The 20,866-nt window shown below is 40.4% G+C and overlaps 1 protein-coding gene across 1 annotated transcript in view; it reads right to left on the bottom strand.

Moving 5' to 3' along the window:
• Window positions 1–16,371, bottom strand: part of appl2 (adaptor protein, phosphotyrosine interaction, PH domain and leucine zipper containing 2) — a 41,714-nt gene extending 25,343 nt beyond the window's left edge. The window contains exons 1-10 of the mRNA XM_033634160.2: window positions 16,231–16,371; window positions 14,169–14,267; window positions 13,351–13,410; window positions 10,744–10,815; window positions 9,699–9,786; window positions 5,770–5,811; window positions 5,023–5,081; window positions 4,437–4,583; window positions 2,045–2,127; window positions 922–1,074 (exon numbers count right to left, since the gene is read on the bottom strand). Coding sequence (XP_033490051.2) covers window positions 922–1,074; window positions 2,045–2,127; window positions 4,437–4,583; window positions 5,023–5,081; window positions 5,770–5,811; window positions 9,699–9,786; window positions 10,744–10,815; window positions 13,351–13,410; window positions 14,169–14,267; window positions 16,231–16,287 — 860 coding nt within the window. The 5' untranslated portion in view covers window positions 16,288–16,371. The remainder of the gene's footprint in view (window positions 1–921; window positions 1,075–2,044; window positions 2,128–4,436; window positions 4,584–5,022; window positions 5,082–5,769; window positions 5,812–9,698; window positions 9,787–10,743; window positions 10,816–13,350; window positions 13,411–14,168; window positions 14,268–16,230) is intronic.
• Between the last annotated feature and the right edge of the window lie 4,495 nt (window positions 16,372–20,866).

Consider the following 20,866-nt stretch of genomic DNA (forward strand, 5'->3'; position numbering starts at 1 on the left):
GTTTTGTTTTCATTTTGAATTTGTTTTGGCTATTAGTGTCTGTGCATATAAACATAAATATAACAAAACAACTACAATGTAATTTATCTCTGACTCACTTGCTTTCACAACAAAGCGACATGTGTATGACTCATTTTAATTGCTCATCTGTGAGCCTTCCCCTTGAACATTCTGTTTGAAAAATATTCCAAGATAAATTTCTTTTGATTAATATCAAAGTGAATGGCTCATGCTGCCGTGGGTGACTAAGACCCTTAATATTGAGAAACCATTCGAAATAGCAAATGTTCTCTGGACTCAGTATTTGACAAGCATTTTCAGGCTGCTGGCGGTGTGTGTCATTAAACAGAATGGCATTCTGTGGAAACCTTTTCTCTGGTGTCACCGACATTTGTCAAAGACTTTGGATGTATATGAGCGAGAGACAGAGTTTGACAGCTCTGACATTTCACTAAATCACATTGCGGGCTACGCTGCAGTTCTACCCCCTGAAGCCATTAAGGAAGTTTCCCTTCTCATACATCCACTCTGCAATAAGCTGACAGCGCACACTGTCAACATGTTACCTGACCCACACAGTCTGCTGTGACAGACTTATTGTTTAATGTGTTCATGTGTGTCTTGAGAAACTTTAGCAAAAGAAGCAAAAATCGTTTGTATGATTGTGTTTGGTTACTTTGAGATTCAAGACTTAAGGTAACCACTATATACTAATTGCATCGCTATTTCATCAGACTTAATTACCTAACAAATCACAGAATTGTCACGTAAGGTAAAATAAGGACAGATTCAAAGCGTGTTCGTCAGCTGCATTTTTTTCCTCAACATACCCCTTAATCTATCGACTAGCAAAGAACGCTACGTAAATAGGAAGTGTCCTTAGAGTTAAGATAGGGCCATAATGAGTGCAATTAATCTTACTTTCTAATGTTGAGGAAGCCAGCCTTCTGGATAAGTGTGCGATTGACAGGCTCAGTATCCTTATCTGGCATATAGACAGTGTCCTCCACAGACAGAAGCTCCCTCTGGGACACACGCATGGCCTCTGCCTCTGTGTCCAGCTGGGCCTGGATACTATACAGGAAAAAAAGAGGTTTAAATACAGGCAATATGCATCAAAAATGACATTCAGAAATCTGAATTTCTCTAAAAATTGAGCATTAAAATACAGAATTTTCAGACATGGATGCAAAACATTATTTTTACTATTATTATCAGTTATTCTGTACAAGCACAGTTGCACTACCTGAAAATGCTCACCAAAAATATGGAATATTCGTGAATAATAAGTGTGTTGCAGGACATCATAATAAAGGATCATACATATGGAATGCTGTTTTGTCAATATTAAGTAAAGAAATAAATATGCCTATGAAACAAATAAATTTCTATAATAAATGAGGTTATAGAACATAAATATATAAATGACGTATGCAAGTCTAATTAGTGTTCTCAGACCCCAATCAAGACCTAGAGTCGATACATGTTGGTTTGTTAAATTGTCTATGCTCAAAGAATAATTATGAGATTATGTCACCTGGACACAGAGAGCCTTGGTTTATTTTTAATGGTTGTCTGCCTTAATTTGACACTTCCGTGATCTTGTTTTTTAAAAATATATAAATGAGTCAATATAGTTAAATAAATAAGTACTTTTTTTTTAGTTAAAAAGGTGCAATTCGATTCGCTACGGCCTCTAATTAAAGGTCAGTCTTCACAAAATATGTCAGCTAACAGTGGTTTGGAAAACAGCAAAATGGGGCACTAGATTAAATGAATTTACTGAGCTAGCACACCAGGGGTTCCTCCGCCTTTCGGATCAGCAAACACTCTGGGGAAGTAGTCTTCAGGCAGCAGGGAATGAGGCAGCAGGATGGTGGAGTGTGCTATCTAGATAACTCTTGTGCTGTTTTTAATCTATTTATTTAATATGGACTAAAATATGGCATTCCATACATATACAATAACACTGCAATTTATAGTTAATACTAAAAATATAGTTCATCAGATTTACTGTACACATTTTAAAGGAGATAATATTTACTTTTGAGTCATGTTGGACACAGAGGTGAGAAAGTTGTCCATCTTCTTTGACACCAGCTCAATGCCTTTCTTGAAGAAGCCGATCTGAAAGATAAGACATAATAATGAGCAATTAATCTTGTATTTTAGTTTATTAATTTTACAGTTGCTTTTATGCAACAGAAATTTCTAGAAACAGATAATCACTGAGGGGGCAACAAAACCAATTATTTTTATTACTGATTTAAGTGCCCTTTATTTTCTGAATTAAGTGTTTTGTCTATAAAATTTCAGAAAACAGTGAACAATTTTCCACAGCTTAAGGTGATGTACAGTGCAGGCCAAAAGTTTGGACACACCTTCTCATTCAATGCGTTTTCTTTATTTTCATAACTATTTACATTGTAGATTCTCACTGAAGGCATCAAAACTATGAATGAACACATGTGGAGTTATGTACTTAACAAAAAAAAGGTGAAATAACTGAAAACATGTTTTATATTCTAGTTTCTTCAAAATAGCCACCCTTTGCTCTGATTACTGCTTTGCACACTCTTGGCATTCTCTCCATGAGCTTCAAGAGGTAGTCACCTGAAATGGTTTCCACTTCACAGGTGTGCCTTATCAGGGTTAATTAGTGGAATTTCTTGCTTTATCAATGGGGTTGGGACCATCAGTTGTGTTGTGCAGAAGTCACGTTAATACACAGCCGACAGCCCTATTGGACAACTGTTAAAATTCATATTATGGCAAGAACCAATCAGCTAACTAAAGAAAAACCAGTGGCCATCATTACTTTAAGAAATGAAGGTCAGTCAGTCCGGAAAATTGCAAAAACTTTAAATGTGTCCCCAAGTGGAGTCGCAAAAACCATCAAGCGCTACAACGAAACTGGCACACATGAGGACCGACCCAGGAAAGGAAGACCAAGAGTCACCTCTGCTTCTGAGGATAAGTTCATCCGAGTCACCAGCCTCAGAAATGGCAAGTTAACAGCAGCTCAGATCAGAGACCAGATGAATGCCACACAGAGTTCTGGCAGCAGACCCATCTCTAGAACAACTGTTAAGAGGAGACTGCGCCAATCAGGCCTTCATGGTCAAATAGCTGCTAGGAAACCACTGCTAAGGAGAGGCAACAAGCAGAAGAGATTTGTTTGGGCCAAGAAACACAAGGAATGGACATTAGACCAGTGGAAATCTGTGCTTTGGTCTGATGAGTCCAAATTTGAGATCTTTGGTTCCAACCACCGTGTCTTTGTGAGATGCAGAAAAGGTGAACGGATGGATTCCACATGCCTGGTTCCCACTGTGAAGCATGGAGGAGGAGGTGTGATGGTGTGGGGGTGTTTTGCTGGTGACACTGTTGGGGATTTATTCAAAATTGAAGGCACACTGAACCAGCATGGCTACCACAGCATCCTGCAGCGACATGCCATCCCATCCGGTTTGCGTTTAGTTGGACCATCATTTATTTTTCAACAGGACAATGACCCCAAACACACCTCCAGGCTGTGTAAGGGCTATTTGACCAAGAAGGAGAGTGATGGAGTGCTGCGGCAGATGACCTGGCCTCCACAGTCACCGGACCTGAACCCAATCGAGATGGTTTGGGGTGAGCTGGACCGCAGAGTGAAGGCAAAGGGGCCAACAAGTGCTAAACACCTCTGGGAACTCCTTCAAGACTGTTGGAAAACCATTTCAGGTGACTACCTCTTGAAGCTCATGGAGAGAATGCCAAGAGTGTGCAAAGCAGTAATCAGAGCAAAGGGTGGCTATTTTGAAGAAACTAGAATATAAAACATGTTTTCAGTTATTTCACCTTTTTTTGTTAAGTACATAACTCCACATGTGTTCATTCATAGTTTTGATGCCTTCAGTGAGAATCTACAATGTAAATAGTCATGAAAATAAAGAAAACGCATTGAATGAGAAGGTGTGTCCAAACTTTTGGCCTGTACTGTACGTCTTTTAGTGGTGGCAGTAGTAATAGTAGTAGTAGTAGCTTGTTTTATTTGGGCAAACAGTCTAAAACCTAAACATATTTCGTTTGCTATCATATCTCAGAAAAGCATCAAATCCTCACAACTGAGAGGATGGAGTCAAAGAATGTTTAGCGTTTTTGCTTGAAAATGATGAAAACATTTAATAGATTACAAAAATATAAATGCTGATAAAGTTTCTGTTAGTCGACTTATCAGTTAACCAACTACATGTTGCAGCTCTAGTCACATACTACAGATTTAGGTTTTGCCAATAGTTTCTATTGCATGGACACACTGCAAACTAGCCATTGTTCTTTGTGAACTAAATCAGTTCCAATGAGGTAATTTCTTCTAATTTTGGAGTACTGAATTTGAATACTAATATGACAATAAGTCAAGCCAAGTCTGTGGGCCAGCAGATGCTCAGTACCTGTGCCTGTGTGTAGCCTAGCATAGGTTCGAGCATCGCTACTCTCTTGCGATACTGCAGGGCGTTGAGGGCGCAGTAATACTGCAGTGAGGCCTGGTGCTGCTTCCTTCTAGTGTAGGCGACCTCCTTCACCAAGTCTGACTTCAGCTGTCCAGACAGGAGAGTGTTAAACATGCAAATATACATGTAAACGTGTGCAGCATAAACTCATTATCAAGCTCTGCACACACACTCATACATATGCAAACACTTGTCCTACACTCACACACACATACAAATAAGCAACACAGTCAGATTATCTTGTACCACCAAGAAGACATGCTGACACATTCAACAGAGGCAAATAACAGAGGAATCTTATCGTTGCAGCCATGATAGGGCATGGTGTTGTGACAGTCTTACTAAAACAATGCAGTGTGGCAGAAGGGGAACACTTTATTCATTTTATTTGTGTTTCAAGTGCTAATAAAACACTCCCACCCACTGCATTACTGGAGGATTACTGCACTGTAAGGCATTTTATAGCTTGTGATCAATGAGGAAAAGCTCTATCAGCGATGCCAAGAAAGCACCTCCCAGTATCTACCTTCTCATTCTCCTTCTTCTTGGGCAATCGGCTGTATTTGACCATAGCTGCCTCATGCTCTGCAGGAGCGGAGAGAACAGACATGAGGATCAGATGGTAGCTGTAAGCTGTAATTGTTTTGTTATGGAAGTTTTTATTTGACTGTATTATTTGTAACCCACACAAGACAATCTACAAATGTGTACCATGATCCACAAATATCTCATTATCCACATACATGTCTTTTTACATTTGTGTTGTGTAAAGTCATATCCACTAAAATACAGCGTGATTTGCACATGCGCATAACTTACTCTGCAAACACATAAATATGTTACAGGTTTTACAAAAGTAAAGTGTTTCACCACAGCAAATACACATGAAGTCTTATTTATGCATTTGTGGATCTATTTTTACAGGTAAGACTGGATTTGAGCATTTGTGGATCGCTTCCTGTGAGTTTGTGGGTCATGTGATATTTGTTTCTTCAATCCCATTTGTATTTTTTTTTGTCTAATTCCTACCGCAGCATATCTATAGAAAAACAATCCACAAATGTCAAGTATAGTCGTTGTACAGCTTGTAATTTGCAAATCAATCTGTACTTTTGTGGATATGACTTTACACAAATTAAAAAGACATGTTTGTGGACAATGAAGTATTTGTGGATCATGGTACACATTTGTAGATTGTTTTGTGTGGGTTACAAATAACAAAGTCCAATAAAAACTTCCTTATTTTCTTAAATAGGACAGAATTTGTACTTACCATCTGTTGCAATGCCATATATTTCCTTCAGTGTGCTTATCTCTGAAACATTGAGTGAACAGTAAGTTTTGTTAGATTAAAATAGATCCACATCTTTAAAACATTGCACTACTGCTTGAAGTAGATAACACAAGCTGTCAGTTGACAAAATGGCTGAACAATAAAATTCTTGATATTTTATCACTGTTTGATTTAATATTGTAAACACTATAACAGTGGCGTTTTTAGGTGGAAAATGGCGGGGCAACAAGTTTGCATAGATACAAAATCAGCAATCCCACAAATTATGTCAAACAATCTGACATAATGCCCTACTTCACATTTGTAACACAAGTGATAACCCGACTGAGCACATACCTGTCATTCTAAAGCTAACGGTAGCCGTTAGGCTGCTTTATTATCTGTCGATCGAGCTATGTTTTCTAACTTTAACGTACCTATCCTGCCGCTTTATGTCTGGTAATCTTCTTAAAAAGCTGTCTGATATCATGAATGTCTGTTCTTGAACAGGTGTTACTCCCCTCTGAATATTACAGCGGTTTACCGCGGACGGACGAAGCAATAGCGTCTTCTGACAAGCTAACGCTAACGTTAGCAGTTAGCCATTTTCCCTGAAGAACCACTCGTTCAATTTAATTATTTTTACCAGTTATTTCGTTTATAACAATATCCCGCGGCTGCCAGTGTGAGCTGTTTAATCCCAACTGTTTAATCTCAATTTCTTCAGAGGACAGGCTTTCAAATTCGTGTTGTGTAAAATAATCCACATCGTCCAACCCTTACCGATCATGGTGACTGCAGCTGTTGCCAACTCAATTAAACGGCTAATCGGCTAGCCAGTCAAATTACAGCAACAGCGCATGCGTGTTGCTGTTTTCCCACGCCCGAGGCACTTGACAATCAATATGGAAGCGCATTTAAAAGAAAAAATAAAATATAAAAAAAAATATATCCACCCACTGACAGTCAGTTGTAGAATATGCATTATTCCAGTATTATATAACATTTCTAAATTACCAGTAATATCTCTACAACCACATCTTTTTTTCTGTAGCCAGCATGTGGGACTTTGCCCACTGCATCTAAAAATAACAGTGAACAGATCAAGGCAGTACCACCCATACCCCCCAGTATTTAAATATGCCCCCAGTATTATTAATCTGCCCACTTTGGGTCATTATGCATTTCTTTTATTTTGATGTCGTTTCAGCCTATGGGCCCTCTTCGACATGATCTTGACGAAGACTTAAAGGCTGAAACATCATCAAAATAAAAGAAATGCATAGAGCCAAAGTGTGCGACACTTGTTTTCTACAATCAACAAATTGGCGTTACTATAACCACCAGTTGTAGTATTACTGTGTACTGCAGTTCTGCATGTGGTGTACAAGTGGTAATCGTACCCCAGTTGCTTGACTGCTGTGGGTAGGTAAAATTGATGTCAAACACTGTACTCTGTCTCTATTTGATTACTTTCAATTCTATTAAAAAGTGGAAAACTAGTAAGTAATATGTGTATCATGTAGGGTAAAGTTAGGATCCATTATTGTTCCCATCAGTTGTTGATGGGAAACTTGTTATTGTTACCCACATACCAATAATAGTGGTACAGGGATTATGTTTATTTGTAGGCCAACACAGAAGTAATTACTGCCCTGGTCCCCTTAACAGAAAGCCAATGGGATTCTTCCTTTTGATTTTGGATTACTGCAGAAGTCTGTGATACTTACTTTTGTTCAACCAGATTACCTTCACAAATAACACCATTTTATGGTTTTTGAAATGTAAATACAATCACTAGAGGTGAAAAGCCAACATTAGGCTATAAACGAAAAACACCACAGTCGCATGACTTCAACGTCACCACCACAACAAGGCTGTAAACCTGAGTTCTGTGTGATGACATTCTGTAGTCTCATTTAGCCACTTGTTAGCAACTGTCTTTTTAAAGACATGTAAAGGCTTCAAAATTTACAAGTGTGGTATTTACTGTTGCAGAATAAACTGGGACAGTCTCTTAAGCTTGTGTTAACCACAGACCTTATTTCAGCCATCTAATCACAAACCAATTAAAAAAAACACATTGACTTCAAGAAGAGGGAACCAGGAGTGCTAAAATGCTAACTATTTTTTTAGCACATATTCCTGCACCAATCTATAACACATAACTTAAGTCAGAAAATGACTGAATGAAATGATGAAAAATAAAAAAAATTCTGGAACTGCAATTTTGGAAATTAATATCTTGATAAAAAGTTTTGGTAATACTTGGAGTGAAAACAAAATGTATTTGCCATTACCAATATTAGCTACCATAGCTAAGTTACCTGCGCACTGCAGGTAACTTAGCTATGGTAGCTAATATTAGCCACACATTCAACCAGCAACCAAAAATGATGCTCGCGAGAATATTCAACTAACATTAATGTTTTTATTATGTTATATTTGTCAGATTGTCTGCATGAACTCTCAGTACAGTCATTGGCCTCTAGTTTCCCGGTGCAGCGCAGGGTGGCGAACTCCGCGCAGAGCTAGTTTCGAGCAGCGCAACCCGAGGCGCGCTCAGTTTGGTAGTTTGGCAGACCGAGGTGCGCCGAGATGGGTGTGGCGGCGCAGCGGGGGGAAGTGTCGACAGATCCAGCTTGGCGCAGTGACAGTTTCGTGGCAAAAGGCTTCGCTGAAGGTGCACTAAAAGCTCGCCAGCTGAAAGCAGGTCTACTGTCAGCGCAGGCGGAGCGTAGCCGGTGTAGTGGCAATTTGGCTGACCATCGGACAGTGCGCACACGTTACCAAAACCTTACAGGCAGGTTTCCAGAATATCAGGCACATTAACGATGCAATAAACAAAATAAAACAAAAACCACTATTCAATGCAACTATCTGCAATCAGCACATAAATGTATCTCTATATCGACTGTCCCGTCACATCTGATGTCAGATCAGAGGGGATTGGCACCGTTTGGCACCGTTTGGCACGCTTAATGGAAACCCAACCTGATTTGATTAACACAGCTGCAAACTAATGAGTTCACATCCCTCTCAGCCAGCCACAAACAGCCACAGCATCAGATAGGGAGTATATATTCAGCATCTGTCATCTTAGAAAAGTCAAAAGAAAAGAAACAGAGTGAGACTGCGAGAGAGAAAGAGAGAGCGCACGCACACGAGAGAAATGCAACATTGATTTACAATTGTGGTGACCTCCTCCCAGGGTACCTTTGCATCATCAGCCCGTGGAGGTCTGCTCGCAGTTCCATATATTCAGACACTGCGAGCTTGGACCTCAGGAGCCTCCCAGGAGGAAACATCAGTTTCCTCCTGGGAGAAGTTTGGCTGTCTGATGTTGCTGCTCTCTTCTGCCATGGCGAATTGAGTAAACTCTCATTACGCCTTCGCGCGGCGCATTTAAGGGCGAGGAGAGGGGCTCATTTGATTGGTGTGATATGAATCGGCTGTGTAAAACCCAAACTTGCAAAATCCGCCTGGCCACACCCAGTTGGCGCCTCACCCGGTCTGCGAAACTAGAGGCCATAATGTCAATCATTTATTTAGCGCTGCAAGTGTAATTCATATAGACAGCAGTAGCTTTCATCTAGTACATATTCATATAGTATACTCTGGTATTTGGTCCTTCTCAAGGTTACAGATAATCTACAGTCAGCCTTGACTCTAGATTATCTGTAACAATATGACAGTTACATGTTATGATGGGGTCTGCTAGCCAAGGGGTTTGGCCTGAATCTACTGCAACGTCCCAGTTCGAGTCTGGCTGAGGACCTTTGTTTCCTGCCATTCCATTTCTCCCTTATTTTTGTCATCTCTCCAATATCAACTTGGTTACAGAGCCATAAATTACTCCAAAATACTTTGAGAAACACAAATGTATTATGATAAGTTTTCTGTTTGTGTGTGTGTGTGTCTGTTCCTACCTGTAAGGTCCTTCTCTCGGAACTGGATCAGGGGGAACACCATGCTGTCAGCCATCTGGTTGGCTAGCTCAGAGTGGAGCGAGTTCAGCTGGACGAAACAAAACAGATTATACAAAAAATATCAGGCGTTGCACAAGGACACAAACAGAAGATGTACCCTCGCCAAACATCTTGAGGGAGTTCAATTTATTTTAATATGTACAGTGCCATTTGCTGCCAGATATTCCTGCAGCAAGCTGGAAAGTAACATTTTCAAGTGAAATGGGTGCATAACTGCAGACAATGCCTCTGCTGCATCATAAAAAGCCCATATTGCAGAACAGTACAAGAGCATAATAAAACCTTCTGTTTACTCTGATATTGGAAACAGGGCCACGCATCGCACACACACACGAGCAAATCCTGCTATAATTCTCCATGCTTATCAACAAGCTACACTCTGGCATCTAATAAGCTGACATTGAGTTTAATCTGAGCGATTTAGCAAGTGCTAAAGTTCACAGGATTAGGTGCAGCAGCGGGCCTAACTCTCACTGTGAAATGAGTTCCCCTCTGTAAATCATGAGGTAAAGGTCAAGCAAACAATCAACCCGTGTCCTCTGAGCTTGTACATGTGGATTGGTGTGTCCTAAATCCTGTTGAGTGCTGACTAGGCAGGCTTGTGGACCCCCATGGCTGAGAGTGACAGGCCCATCTGTTTTGTCTATGTACCTGAGTCTACACACCCTTCCCTCATCCATCTATCTATTTACACACTGCTGCTTCCCTTCGGCCATCCATCCGTTGCGATAGGCATCATATCCACCTCACCGCTCCCCTTTTAGTGTCGGTATACAATCAGTTCCGGTCTTACAGGGAGGATAATACTCAGGTCTTTTCATTGAGGTCATTTTTGCCAGCGTGCTAAGGGGAGCACAGGTGCAATATCCTTTGTAACCTGATAAAGAACCAACTACTGACTGAGCTGCAATATATCATCCCTCCCTTCTGCTGCAAGTGCGCACACATAAATATACACACATAAAACAGCAAAACGGCAACTCACCTCCCCTACAGTTTTGGCAAAGTTCTGCAGCGTGGTGATTACCTCTTCATCACCTTTTCCAAGGGCAAAATTCTAGACAGGAGAAAGGGAGGGGGAACAAGTTTAAACCATGAAACTGCATAATGTAGAGTAGATGTAGCCTGCACAAGGTGCTAAACAGTTAAAAAATAGTCTATTCTGCCAGGATTTTTGGCACATCCCTTCCATGGCACAAGGCCAAAGATACTAATAAACCATGTGCTAAGATGCTGAGTTTTAAGTCTTGTTTAAGGGAGCTAAAAGTGCATCCATTATAGTTCATTGCAGATTTTCTTTCTAACAAACATCCACTCTGCAATCCAGAATGTGTTCTTTTTTTGTTGACATGCTCGCCTGCGAAAGTGAAAGTAAAAGCCAACCCCAGATTCAATCTCTTTTGGTGTTTGGCTTCACTATATTTGCGTTTTTTTCTGCACTGTGTCTCTTGGATGCCTGCTGTTTACACTCTGGCAACCTGGTCACTGTCTTTTTATAAACCTCGACCTCAACTGAGCGCTGTGGGAGTACACGCCCATAAACATCCTGAACACAGAGAATAAGAAGAAAATGAGAAAATGCAAGCAGAGGTCAGAGTCTCTGCAGAAAAATACACTGCCACACACTTCAAGGGGGTTGTAAGTGATGACTGAGAGGGATTAACTCTGTGAGTCTATACATGTTTTTTTTAGGGAAATCCTGCTTAGTATACCTATAATATACCTGCTGTGTTGACTTAAGCATCTATTCTATTTTTTTTGTTCCTGCTGGCTGCACAAAAAAAGACTCCATGATAGATAATCAATCAGAGGTGTTTCTACTTCAAGGTGTTTTCACGCTCAGAGATTTCATTGAGACACACATGAAAAGACGAGGTGTGGCAGACGCATACAAATTCAAACATGGAAGAAGAGAAAGAGTTCAAAGGAAATTGATAACACTGATGGGTGTGTCTCTTTTTGTTGCAATCAAACATAACTATTATAGAACAATAACAGAGTTGCCCTTTTCACCCACTATGAGAATACAAGGGGGCAATAAAGGCCACTCACTGCTGCTCATTAAAGGAATACTTTACCGATTTTCCACCAGGTTTGTAAAATAACGTGGGTAGTATTGTGTAGTATATGATCTATGGTAAACTTTCCTCTGTCTTACTAGACGCAAGATCTCTATGCTCAACTCTCGGCTCAAATCCACTGGGTGACGGAATTTTCGCTGGCTCAAGAGCTGTTACTCGAACTTCAGATTGTACTTCCATGTCTTTTTTTGCCCACCACCACAGACACAAAGAGTACAGAAGCAGAGAGAGGGAATAGCTGCCCCTTTCTCTCGCTCCCCCTCTCAAACTTAGACTAAAATCTGATTAAACTGTAAAATTAGTCAGTGCTGATTAAATATGAATCGAGATTCTGATACTGCATTGTCTATTTCTCACCTAAAATACTTTCAGAAACATATTTTAGTGCATTGTTTGGCTGTAATACAAGAGTTTGTGAACAGGAGGTGGGCACCACACTGTTTCCTGAAGTGTGAAAAGCAGGGGCTGAAAAAACTGACATTAAACCGTAAAACTAAGCAGTGCTGATCAAATATAAACCAAAATTCTGATACTGCATTGCTTATTTCTCACCTAAAATGGTTTCGAAAACAGATTTTAGTGCACTGTTTACCTGTAACACAGAACGGTTTGTTACCAGACAGCTGTCATATTGTTTAGAGGATGAGCACCTCGCATTGAATCCAAGCAGCAACCTCTGGGGATGAAAATTGAAGCCAGTGCAGACGTGCCAAAAATCTATAGCTAATGTCAACATTCATGTCAACTGTACAGGGGGTGAATTTTATTTTATATCTCACCTCTCTACATTTTATTAAGGCCCAGAATTACACATCTTAAGGGCAGGCCGTTTGAGTGACAGACTGTCTGCCGATAGTGTCCTTGCCTTCTCAGTCAGATCCACCCCTCACTCCTCCACAGCGTCATCGCCTCGTCCAAATACTGTCACTTCTGGCTTCAAAAAACCAGGATGGTGACGGCCAAAATGCCAAACTCGAAGCTTCAAAAGGGCAGTCCACAAACCAGTGGGTGACGTCATGGTAGCTACATCCATTATTTACACAGTCTATGATTACATCACCCACCAATAGGAGTGTTTATTCTCCCAGCCTTTTAATTGATGCAGAATCGAACCATATTGTGCTAAAATCATCACAGAAAAGTGCATTGCATTCTGGTAGTTGTAGGTTTTCTAGCCGCACGTGCACACACGCAACAAAAGGTCAAATGAAAATGATAACACTGATGGGTGTATCTCTGTTTTATGATGCAATCATACCCATAACTGTTATCAAGCACCACTTAGTGCTGCTCATTAAGCTCATTGCTTTGAGCGAATGGTAATAATTGAACTCTAAAAAGCATATGGAACATTTCTGTGATCTATTCTCTTCTCTAATCTGGATTTTAGTGGCTGGTCAGTCAGAGGACAAGCTTCAGAGAGACTGCAGTACAAAAAAAATCAACCTTTAACAATGAAAATGACACTTGTCGCCCTCATCCCCCAGTGGAAATTATGCTTACATACTTACTTTCTTCTCATAATCCAGAAGTTGCTGTGAGAGCTGCTCTGTGGCCAACCCCATCTCACTCTGTAGGAGGCAGACAGAGGGGGAAAAGCAAAGTTAACAGACTGCAATACTAAGGATTTTTCTGTAGCTTTTATATTTGTCATTCTCCCTTTCAGACCTCGAAGGAATACAAGGAAATAATTGGACAACAGGTGAATCGGAGTTCAATTGAAAATTCCTTTGAAAAAGCACAAGGTAATGGATCATAGAAATGTCAGCTCTACCAGTAAACGATCATTGGTTCAGAAAAGGTCTGACGTCATGTTACATAAGTCGTGGATGTTGTCAGGAGAAAAATGAAGCATTTATTGTGGCTGCAACATTTGAGTCGAGACTATCTACACTCTGACAGCACAAGATTAGTTTATGCTTCTCACTGCACATCACTCTTACTGCGTATATTGTACTGAAAAATGATTTTAAGGCCCAGTGCAACACCACGTCAGTTGCAATACTGGTTAAAGGTTTCTTGGCTGTTTCTACGAGTGCCTTCAGTACATAATGTTTCATTCTTCAGTTTGCATTTGTGAGGTTGCAAATATGAGTGTTTAATATCCCAGTTTAGTATTTGTTTATTCAAAAGGACCATCTCCTCTTCAGTGCAAACCAAAACAATGCTCCGCTGAAGTTTGAAAATGCAAATGCTTCATATTCAACCAGGCAAACAAAGTTAACTCTAGTTCAGATTTAAAAGGAAAAACAAACATGTGGCTCAGAGCCACACACGGCAAAGGAAACAGAGTCTGCATATGTGCATCTGTTTGTGTTTTGTTCAGTACCTGGGCTCCAAACACACGCTGCATCGATTGTAGCAGCTGGTTAGTGTAGTCTGTAAGCATCCCAGCATCTTCCTCAAACACACTGAGCAAGGAGCGAGTCTGTGGAACAAACATTCATACACTCTTTTGATGAACGTGACAACAGCGTGAACAGATGAGAGAATAGTTCAATAAACTATTAAAGAACAGGTTCAAAATTTTTCAAGTCTGTCTGAAAACAAGTCATATGAACAGTAAACAGGTATTACTTGCTGTAATCATTCCTCCTGATTAAATGTCCAGTGTGTAGGATTTAGGGGGATGTATTGGTAGACATGGAATATATTATAATAGGTATGTTTTCTTTAGTGCATACTCACCTAAAAATATGAATCGTCATGTTTTATAGTGCCTTAGAAGAGCTATATGGGGAGTGGGTTCTCAACCACGGAGTCAACCATGATGCACCGCCATGTTTCTACAGTAGCCCTTAACAAGCAAACCAAACACTGGCTCTAGATAGGGCCATTCACATTTTCACGTTGGCCACTGTAGAAGCAGCCCCTCTGCAATGAGCCAAACAACATCGCAAAAACACTTTTCATCAACGGAAAACTGTTTTATTTTGTGTTTTTGCCAGTTTAAATCACTGTGTGTTTGTTTTGGAGAGAAAGAGACCTCTGTGGATAATTTAGCTCCCTGTAAAAACCTCCTGAACGTCTGAATCACCACTTGATGCCACTAAATCCTACACACTGCTCCTTTAAGAGATGCCCTTCTTATTGCAAGTCCCCTTTCTGCGCGCAAATACACTCTTAAGTTTATCTGAAGTTTATATGAGGCTTCAGCAGTTCCCTCTACCTGAATACAAACCTGTAACTCATAAAAGGGATGTAAGAACATTGCTCAAAGTGTAAAGAGGACATAAGACACAGTTTGGAAGAAATGAGGGAAGCTGCTGTATGCAGAGGCATAAGGAAAGTGCAGCTTTGAAGTGAAACTAAAGGCGGAATAATTTTACCGCAGGCTGGCTATGCAAACTGAGAAAATCCTGTCTGGGTGTAGTTTCTTTCCATAAACAGGTGCAGCAAGGCAGGGCAGATATAGCAGAGAGGAACACACCCATCGGCTAAAGTTTGTTTACAGTTCATTCCAGTTGAGTTTCACCACAGAGGGATTGAGAGCCATTTCACACCAAAAGGAAATTATCTGTCTGCTTTTGCTGTGTTTACATTTCACCGTAGACAGACACCAGGCCTATTTCTTGTTGGGAGCAAACTGCAGGATAAAAACATAAAGAGAGACATGACCCTCCAGCATGGATTGCACTTAAGCAGAACATCAAAGAGGTCAGCAGCACTGTCTGGGAAAAAGAGTGGTGCAACAGACAGCTGTAAATAGGCTACATTAGATGTGCATGGAACAAAGGCTGCCCTGTATTTCAGTCCAGCATCATTGACATCCATGCATGAGGCCTAGTGCTCCGGGAGCAACTTTCACACTGCACTCCAGACACATAGCCATCAAACAACATATGGTATTCACTACTGTCAGCTGCCCTGTTGCAGGCTATTGACTAATACCAGTGGAGTCCGATAATGGAAACCCCTCCCATATCCTGTGATTCAGGCCCAGTTCGGCTCCAAAGCAGGGTCTTGCCTGACAATCTAACTTAAAACGACATTGTGAAATAAAAACATCACAGGAGTTTGATTGTGGTTGAGCTATGTCCATGACATCAATCATAGTGATATGCGTTTAAATGTACGGCAGAATATCGGACAGATGAGCTCTATGACGAGCGGCGGCTTTTTAAACATGACAGACACACATTAACGCCGATAATTACGACAAGCTCCATAAACTACAACGTTGTTTCCAGCGGGGAGGCGCAGCCACTCCTGACAGAGGGTTATATCCCATAACAATGTGTCAATTAGCTAGGAGCTGTCAACGGCCAGTGGAAACCGCCTACAACAGGAACAAGATATTGTTTGGGCTGGTAAGCTAACTCCAGCGCTGGTTACGTCTTTTGTTTGTGACAGTCGTGTCTTTAAACGTGATAAAACCCACACAGGCCTACCTGAGGACTGTCCTGCAAAGCGTCCTCCAGGAGCAGTTTGTGATGTACGGCCGGCATCTTGTTAGCGGTGGAGGAGAGGGTATGGGAGCTTGAATTATTCAGAGCGTGGACTCGGTTTCCCAGAAGCCTCTGCGCTGGGTGAGGGGAACACGTAGGAGTTGGAGGCGGGCCCGGGCTGATCTCATCCCAGAGCAACTTGTGACCGGAAAAAACACAGTTGCATTTTATCTCTAAACTACATATTGTATGGTTTTATATTCAATTCACTTAATTTCTCTAAATATGGTTGTTGTAGGTGCAAATCTTGAATAGGCAGGTTGAATATTAAAGTCGATGTGAGTTTAGGGCTTAGGGTTTTACCATTTTAGTATCAACAGCGACTCCATGTGGACATATGGAGAGTTGCAGAGTTTATTATTATTTTTAGTTACTCCTGTTGGTTTTTCAGAACAACCAAGAAACAAGAAAAATGGAACATATACACTCTGAACCCACAACATCCAACCCAACCAGACCCTCCCCCAAGACTGGCCTGCACAGACAAACAAATGAACACCCAGACATAAGCAGAGTAATGTAGTGTATGCAGTTCAGTACAACCAGGAATGCACAGATTTATACACTGGGGAGACAAAACAGCCACTCCACAAGCGCATGGCACAGCACAGGAGAGCCAGCTCCTCAGGTCAAGACTTGGCTGTCCACTTACATCTACAGGAGAAGGGACACTCCTTTGAGGACAGCAATGTGCACATCTTGGCCAGGGAGGAAAGATGGTTTGAAAGAGGAGTAAAAGAAGCCATCTACGTCAAGCTGGAATGGCCATCGTTAAACAGAGGGGGTGGCTTAAGACACTACTTATCCCCCACCCACAATGCAGTCTTGGGATCCCTCCCCAGACGACTTTACACCCATTCACCCCTTGTCCCACCTGACCCTAACGACTCACATGGTGGCCAGGTGGGTCAACGACCCACATTGTGACCTTAACGACTCTGAATCTAAGAGCTCACGTCACCCCTACGACTCTGCAAGGGTTCCCACCCACTCAGAGTTTATAGCCTGCAACTTTGTTCCAGTCATTTAGAATTGAAGCTTCTTGGATGAGAGACGAAACGTCTTCAAGAAACGCAAGCAAGTCCAGTTGCCTACGATATTAGCACTTACGATTACCATGACCTGGATGACTGAGAATCTTCACCAACAACCTCTTAATACACTTAATACACATCCATTCATTTTCATCCACTTATGCGGGGCCGGGTCATGGGGGCAGCAGGCCGAGCAAAGCACCCCAGACATCCCTCTCCTCAGCAACGCTTTCAGCTCCTCCTGAGGGACCCCAAGGCATTCCCAGGCCAGACGAGACCCAGCGTGTTCTGGGTCTACCCTGGGGCCTCCTACCAGTGGGACGTGCCCAGGACACGTCCAGCGGGAGGCGCCTAGGGGGCATCCTAGTCAGATGTCCGAACCACCTCAACTAAATACACATGAATATACAAAATATATAGGCACACATAGGTATTAAATCACATTTCTTGAAGTATAAACACACTTATAATAGTCCAGGAATGGTTGCCATACTTAATGGAATCCATTGACTGATCCTTGAGTGGTATATCTGAGCTTTTCCAACTTCAAGTGAGCCATGACATCATTGACCTAGCATCTAAACAAAGGGGGCAGGTTAGACTTCCAGTTTTACAGAATGAGGCGTCTTGCTAGCATTGATGAAAAGGCCAAAGCACGGGTCTCTTTGGGCCACACCAAATATTGCCAACTGCAGCTCTGGGCCTGTGGTTTAATTACACAAGTTGCAGAGTTTAATTTCAAAGGACATTTTTTCAAAAACTCTTAGAAAATGACTGATTGCATAACATCACACTACACCAATACAATACTATTTCAAGGTTGAAATATGCCATACAATCTTGGTTCACCAAAGGCTGAGCAGAGCAAATCTTCAATAGTGTGTTCAGATCTTTTACTGAAATGTAATTATGTAAAAAAAAATTAAGAAATACTTAACTGCAACTAAAAGTTCTGCTTTCGAAGTGTTACCTACAAGTACAGAAATATTGGCAGGAAAAATGAACTCAAAGTATTAAAAGTAAAAATTACTTATTACTTACTATTACTAATATTACTTATTATTATTATTACAGATTGATCCCTTTGATTGTCATATTTCTGCATATATTATAGTTTGATACTCATGAATTGATTTTTTAGATTGGAGTAAAAACATACAGGGGCATCAGCTTGGAACCCTCTAGTAAAGGGAAAGGCAATTTAAAATGGTGAGGTGTGTCTGAAAATGTAGCTCATAAAATATATAACAATTGCAGAATGAGACACTCTTTCAAAACTTAAGTGTAACGACCTCAGACACGAAACTGGTGGACTCAAATGCATGACTTGCAGTAGGTTTAACAAAAGTATTTTACTTGGCAAAATCAATTTAAACAAAAGGCGCTCTCAGGGAGGATATTCAAAGTTCAAAACAAAATACAATGAGGATCAAAAAAATATCACAACTTAGAATCAAACCTGATACATGAAAACCTGGCATCACACGGACTGAACAAGACGAACTGGCAATAAGACAAAGGGAGACAAGGACTATTTATACATGAGGTAGGGGAACACAGGTGAAACCAATCAGGGGTGAGGTAGACAATCACAATGGCGAGAAAATCACACAAAGGGAGAAAGTCAGGGTCTGAAACGAGAGGGAAAAGGTGAGTACAAAATAAAACAGGAAGTGCACGACGAGACTGAACATGAGTGACTTTAACTTAACATAAAGTGCTCATGACAACAAAGGACTAAACATGAAACTAAACTAAGGCATGACATAAAATATGAAACACTAAACATGAACATGAATAAAATTAACATACTTGACTAGACACAACATTAAGTCTATTATGGATACAGCTGTAGATTAAGAGCGTTGGTTTCTTTTCATTAATGGGGGGGGGGCACTGGGGGGGTCCTTTGCCAGAAAATCTTAAGGGTCATCACTTACTACTTACATCGGGACTGTGCAGTTACTTTCATCATTGATTATATTATCAATTAATGTATCCTTCAGTCTATAAAGATGACAGAAAAAAAACTCTGACTTTTCTATTTTTTTCAGAGACAAAGGTGAAGTCAACAAATAACTATAAATTTTGTATAGTTTCAGTCCAAACCCTACAGTACATGACAAGTCAACAGTATGAGGCATTAGATGCACAGAATTACCCGTAGAGCTCTGGGTTCACATATGATCATTAAAATGTTTGTTGTAAGGCAACAATCTGGGAATTATTTTTGGCAAAATAAATGGATATGCGGTACAAAACATAGTTGAGAAGTACCACATGGCTTTTAAAATCACATCTACTCACTAAATCCTGGAAATCATCATCCTCCAGCTCTCGTCATGTTTTGTCTCGGTCACAATTGCCTAATTATAGGCAGATCACGTGATGTGCCCAATATTGTTGGAGCTACTGGCTCTCTAATTACTACACACTTCCTGCAGAGGCTGCACACATTGGGAAAAAAAACCTAGCTTGAGTCATCCCATCCTGAATGAAAAAATGAGCTGTTTTGCTCTCCAAATGTCAGATATTCTGACCGACTGTTATCTTTAATGTCAGGCTTCCTCTTTTACCTTCATGTAATCTGATCTAATTTACACCCTCCACTGTACTGTATGCCCTGTAAGAGCCCATGTTATATCTAACAGACCTTTAATGTTACAGTATAAGATAGGATGTCCTCTGTGGGATAACTGAATTACAGTGCACTTAAGGACACCTAGTCAATAGCTTCTTCATATTTAAATGTTTGAAAAGTGCCTCAATGATTTGGCAGTTTAGTCTTGAAGTGAGGGAACTGCCAATCTGTTAAACAACACATTTTGACTCTTTGTTTTATTTGCACTGATCCAATTCACAATTAGTAGATGCCTTTCATACCAATGACTCATACCACAGTGATTTTCTAGTGACTTTAAATAGCTATTGACTGAGTAAAAGGAAAAAAAGTCTTTTGAGATATTAGAATCATTTATTAATAATGTAATTAGAAAAATAATAGTACATGTTTTTAAAACCTCATTGTACCACTCTACTTATTATTTATTTATTATTGATATTATTATTATTATTATTGTTATTATACTGTAAAGTCTTCTTCTGACCATGGAAATAGATTATTTTCCTAAGTGGATTGGTCTTATTTTTAAATTTATATGTTTCAGGGTGGATTTCCTTGAAAAAGAGCAACATTTTTAAGGGTCTGACACCTGTGTTATGGATGTTTAAATTAATGATGTTTGATCAGGTAATTTAAATAATTATTACTTGAGTAAATCAAACAACAGATGCCCAAATATAAAATATGATGAAAGTCAATAAATGATTAGGGAATTAAAATTATTCATTGCTAAAACATATTGATAACACTAGAGTCAAACAAGGATTATATTCATCTCATTCATTCATCTTCTAACCGCTTCATCCTCTTGAGGGTCGCGGGGGGGCTGGAGCCTATCCCAGCTGACATTGGGTGAGAAACACTGAAATTGTCTCCGATATTTATTTTCTTTCTTTCTTTCTTTTAGCTATCACTAATGGTG

This window comes from Epinephelus lanceolatus, chromosome 5 (genome assembly GCF_041903045.1).
Source record: "Epinephelus lanceolatus isolate andai-2023 chromosome 5, ASM4190304v1, whole genome shotgun sequence".
In the NCBI taxonomy this organism is placed as follows: domain Eukaryota; kingdom Metazoa; phylum Chordata; class Actinopteri; order Perciformes; family Serranidae; genus Epinephelus; species Epinephelus lanceolatus.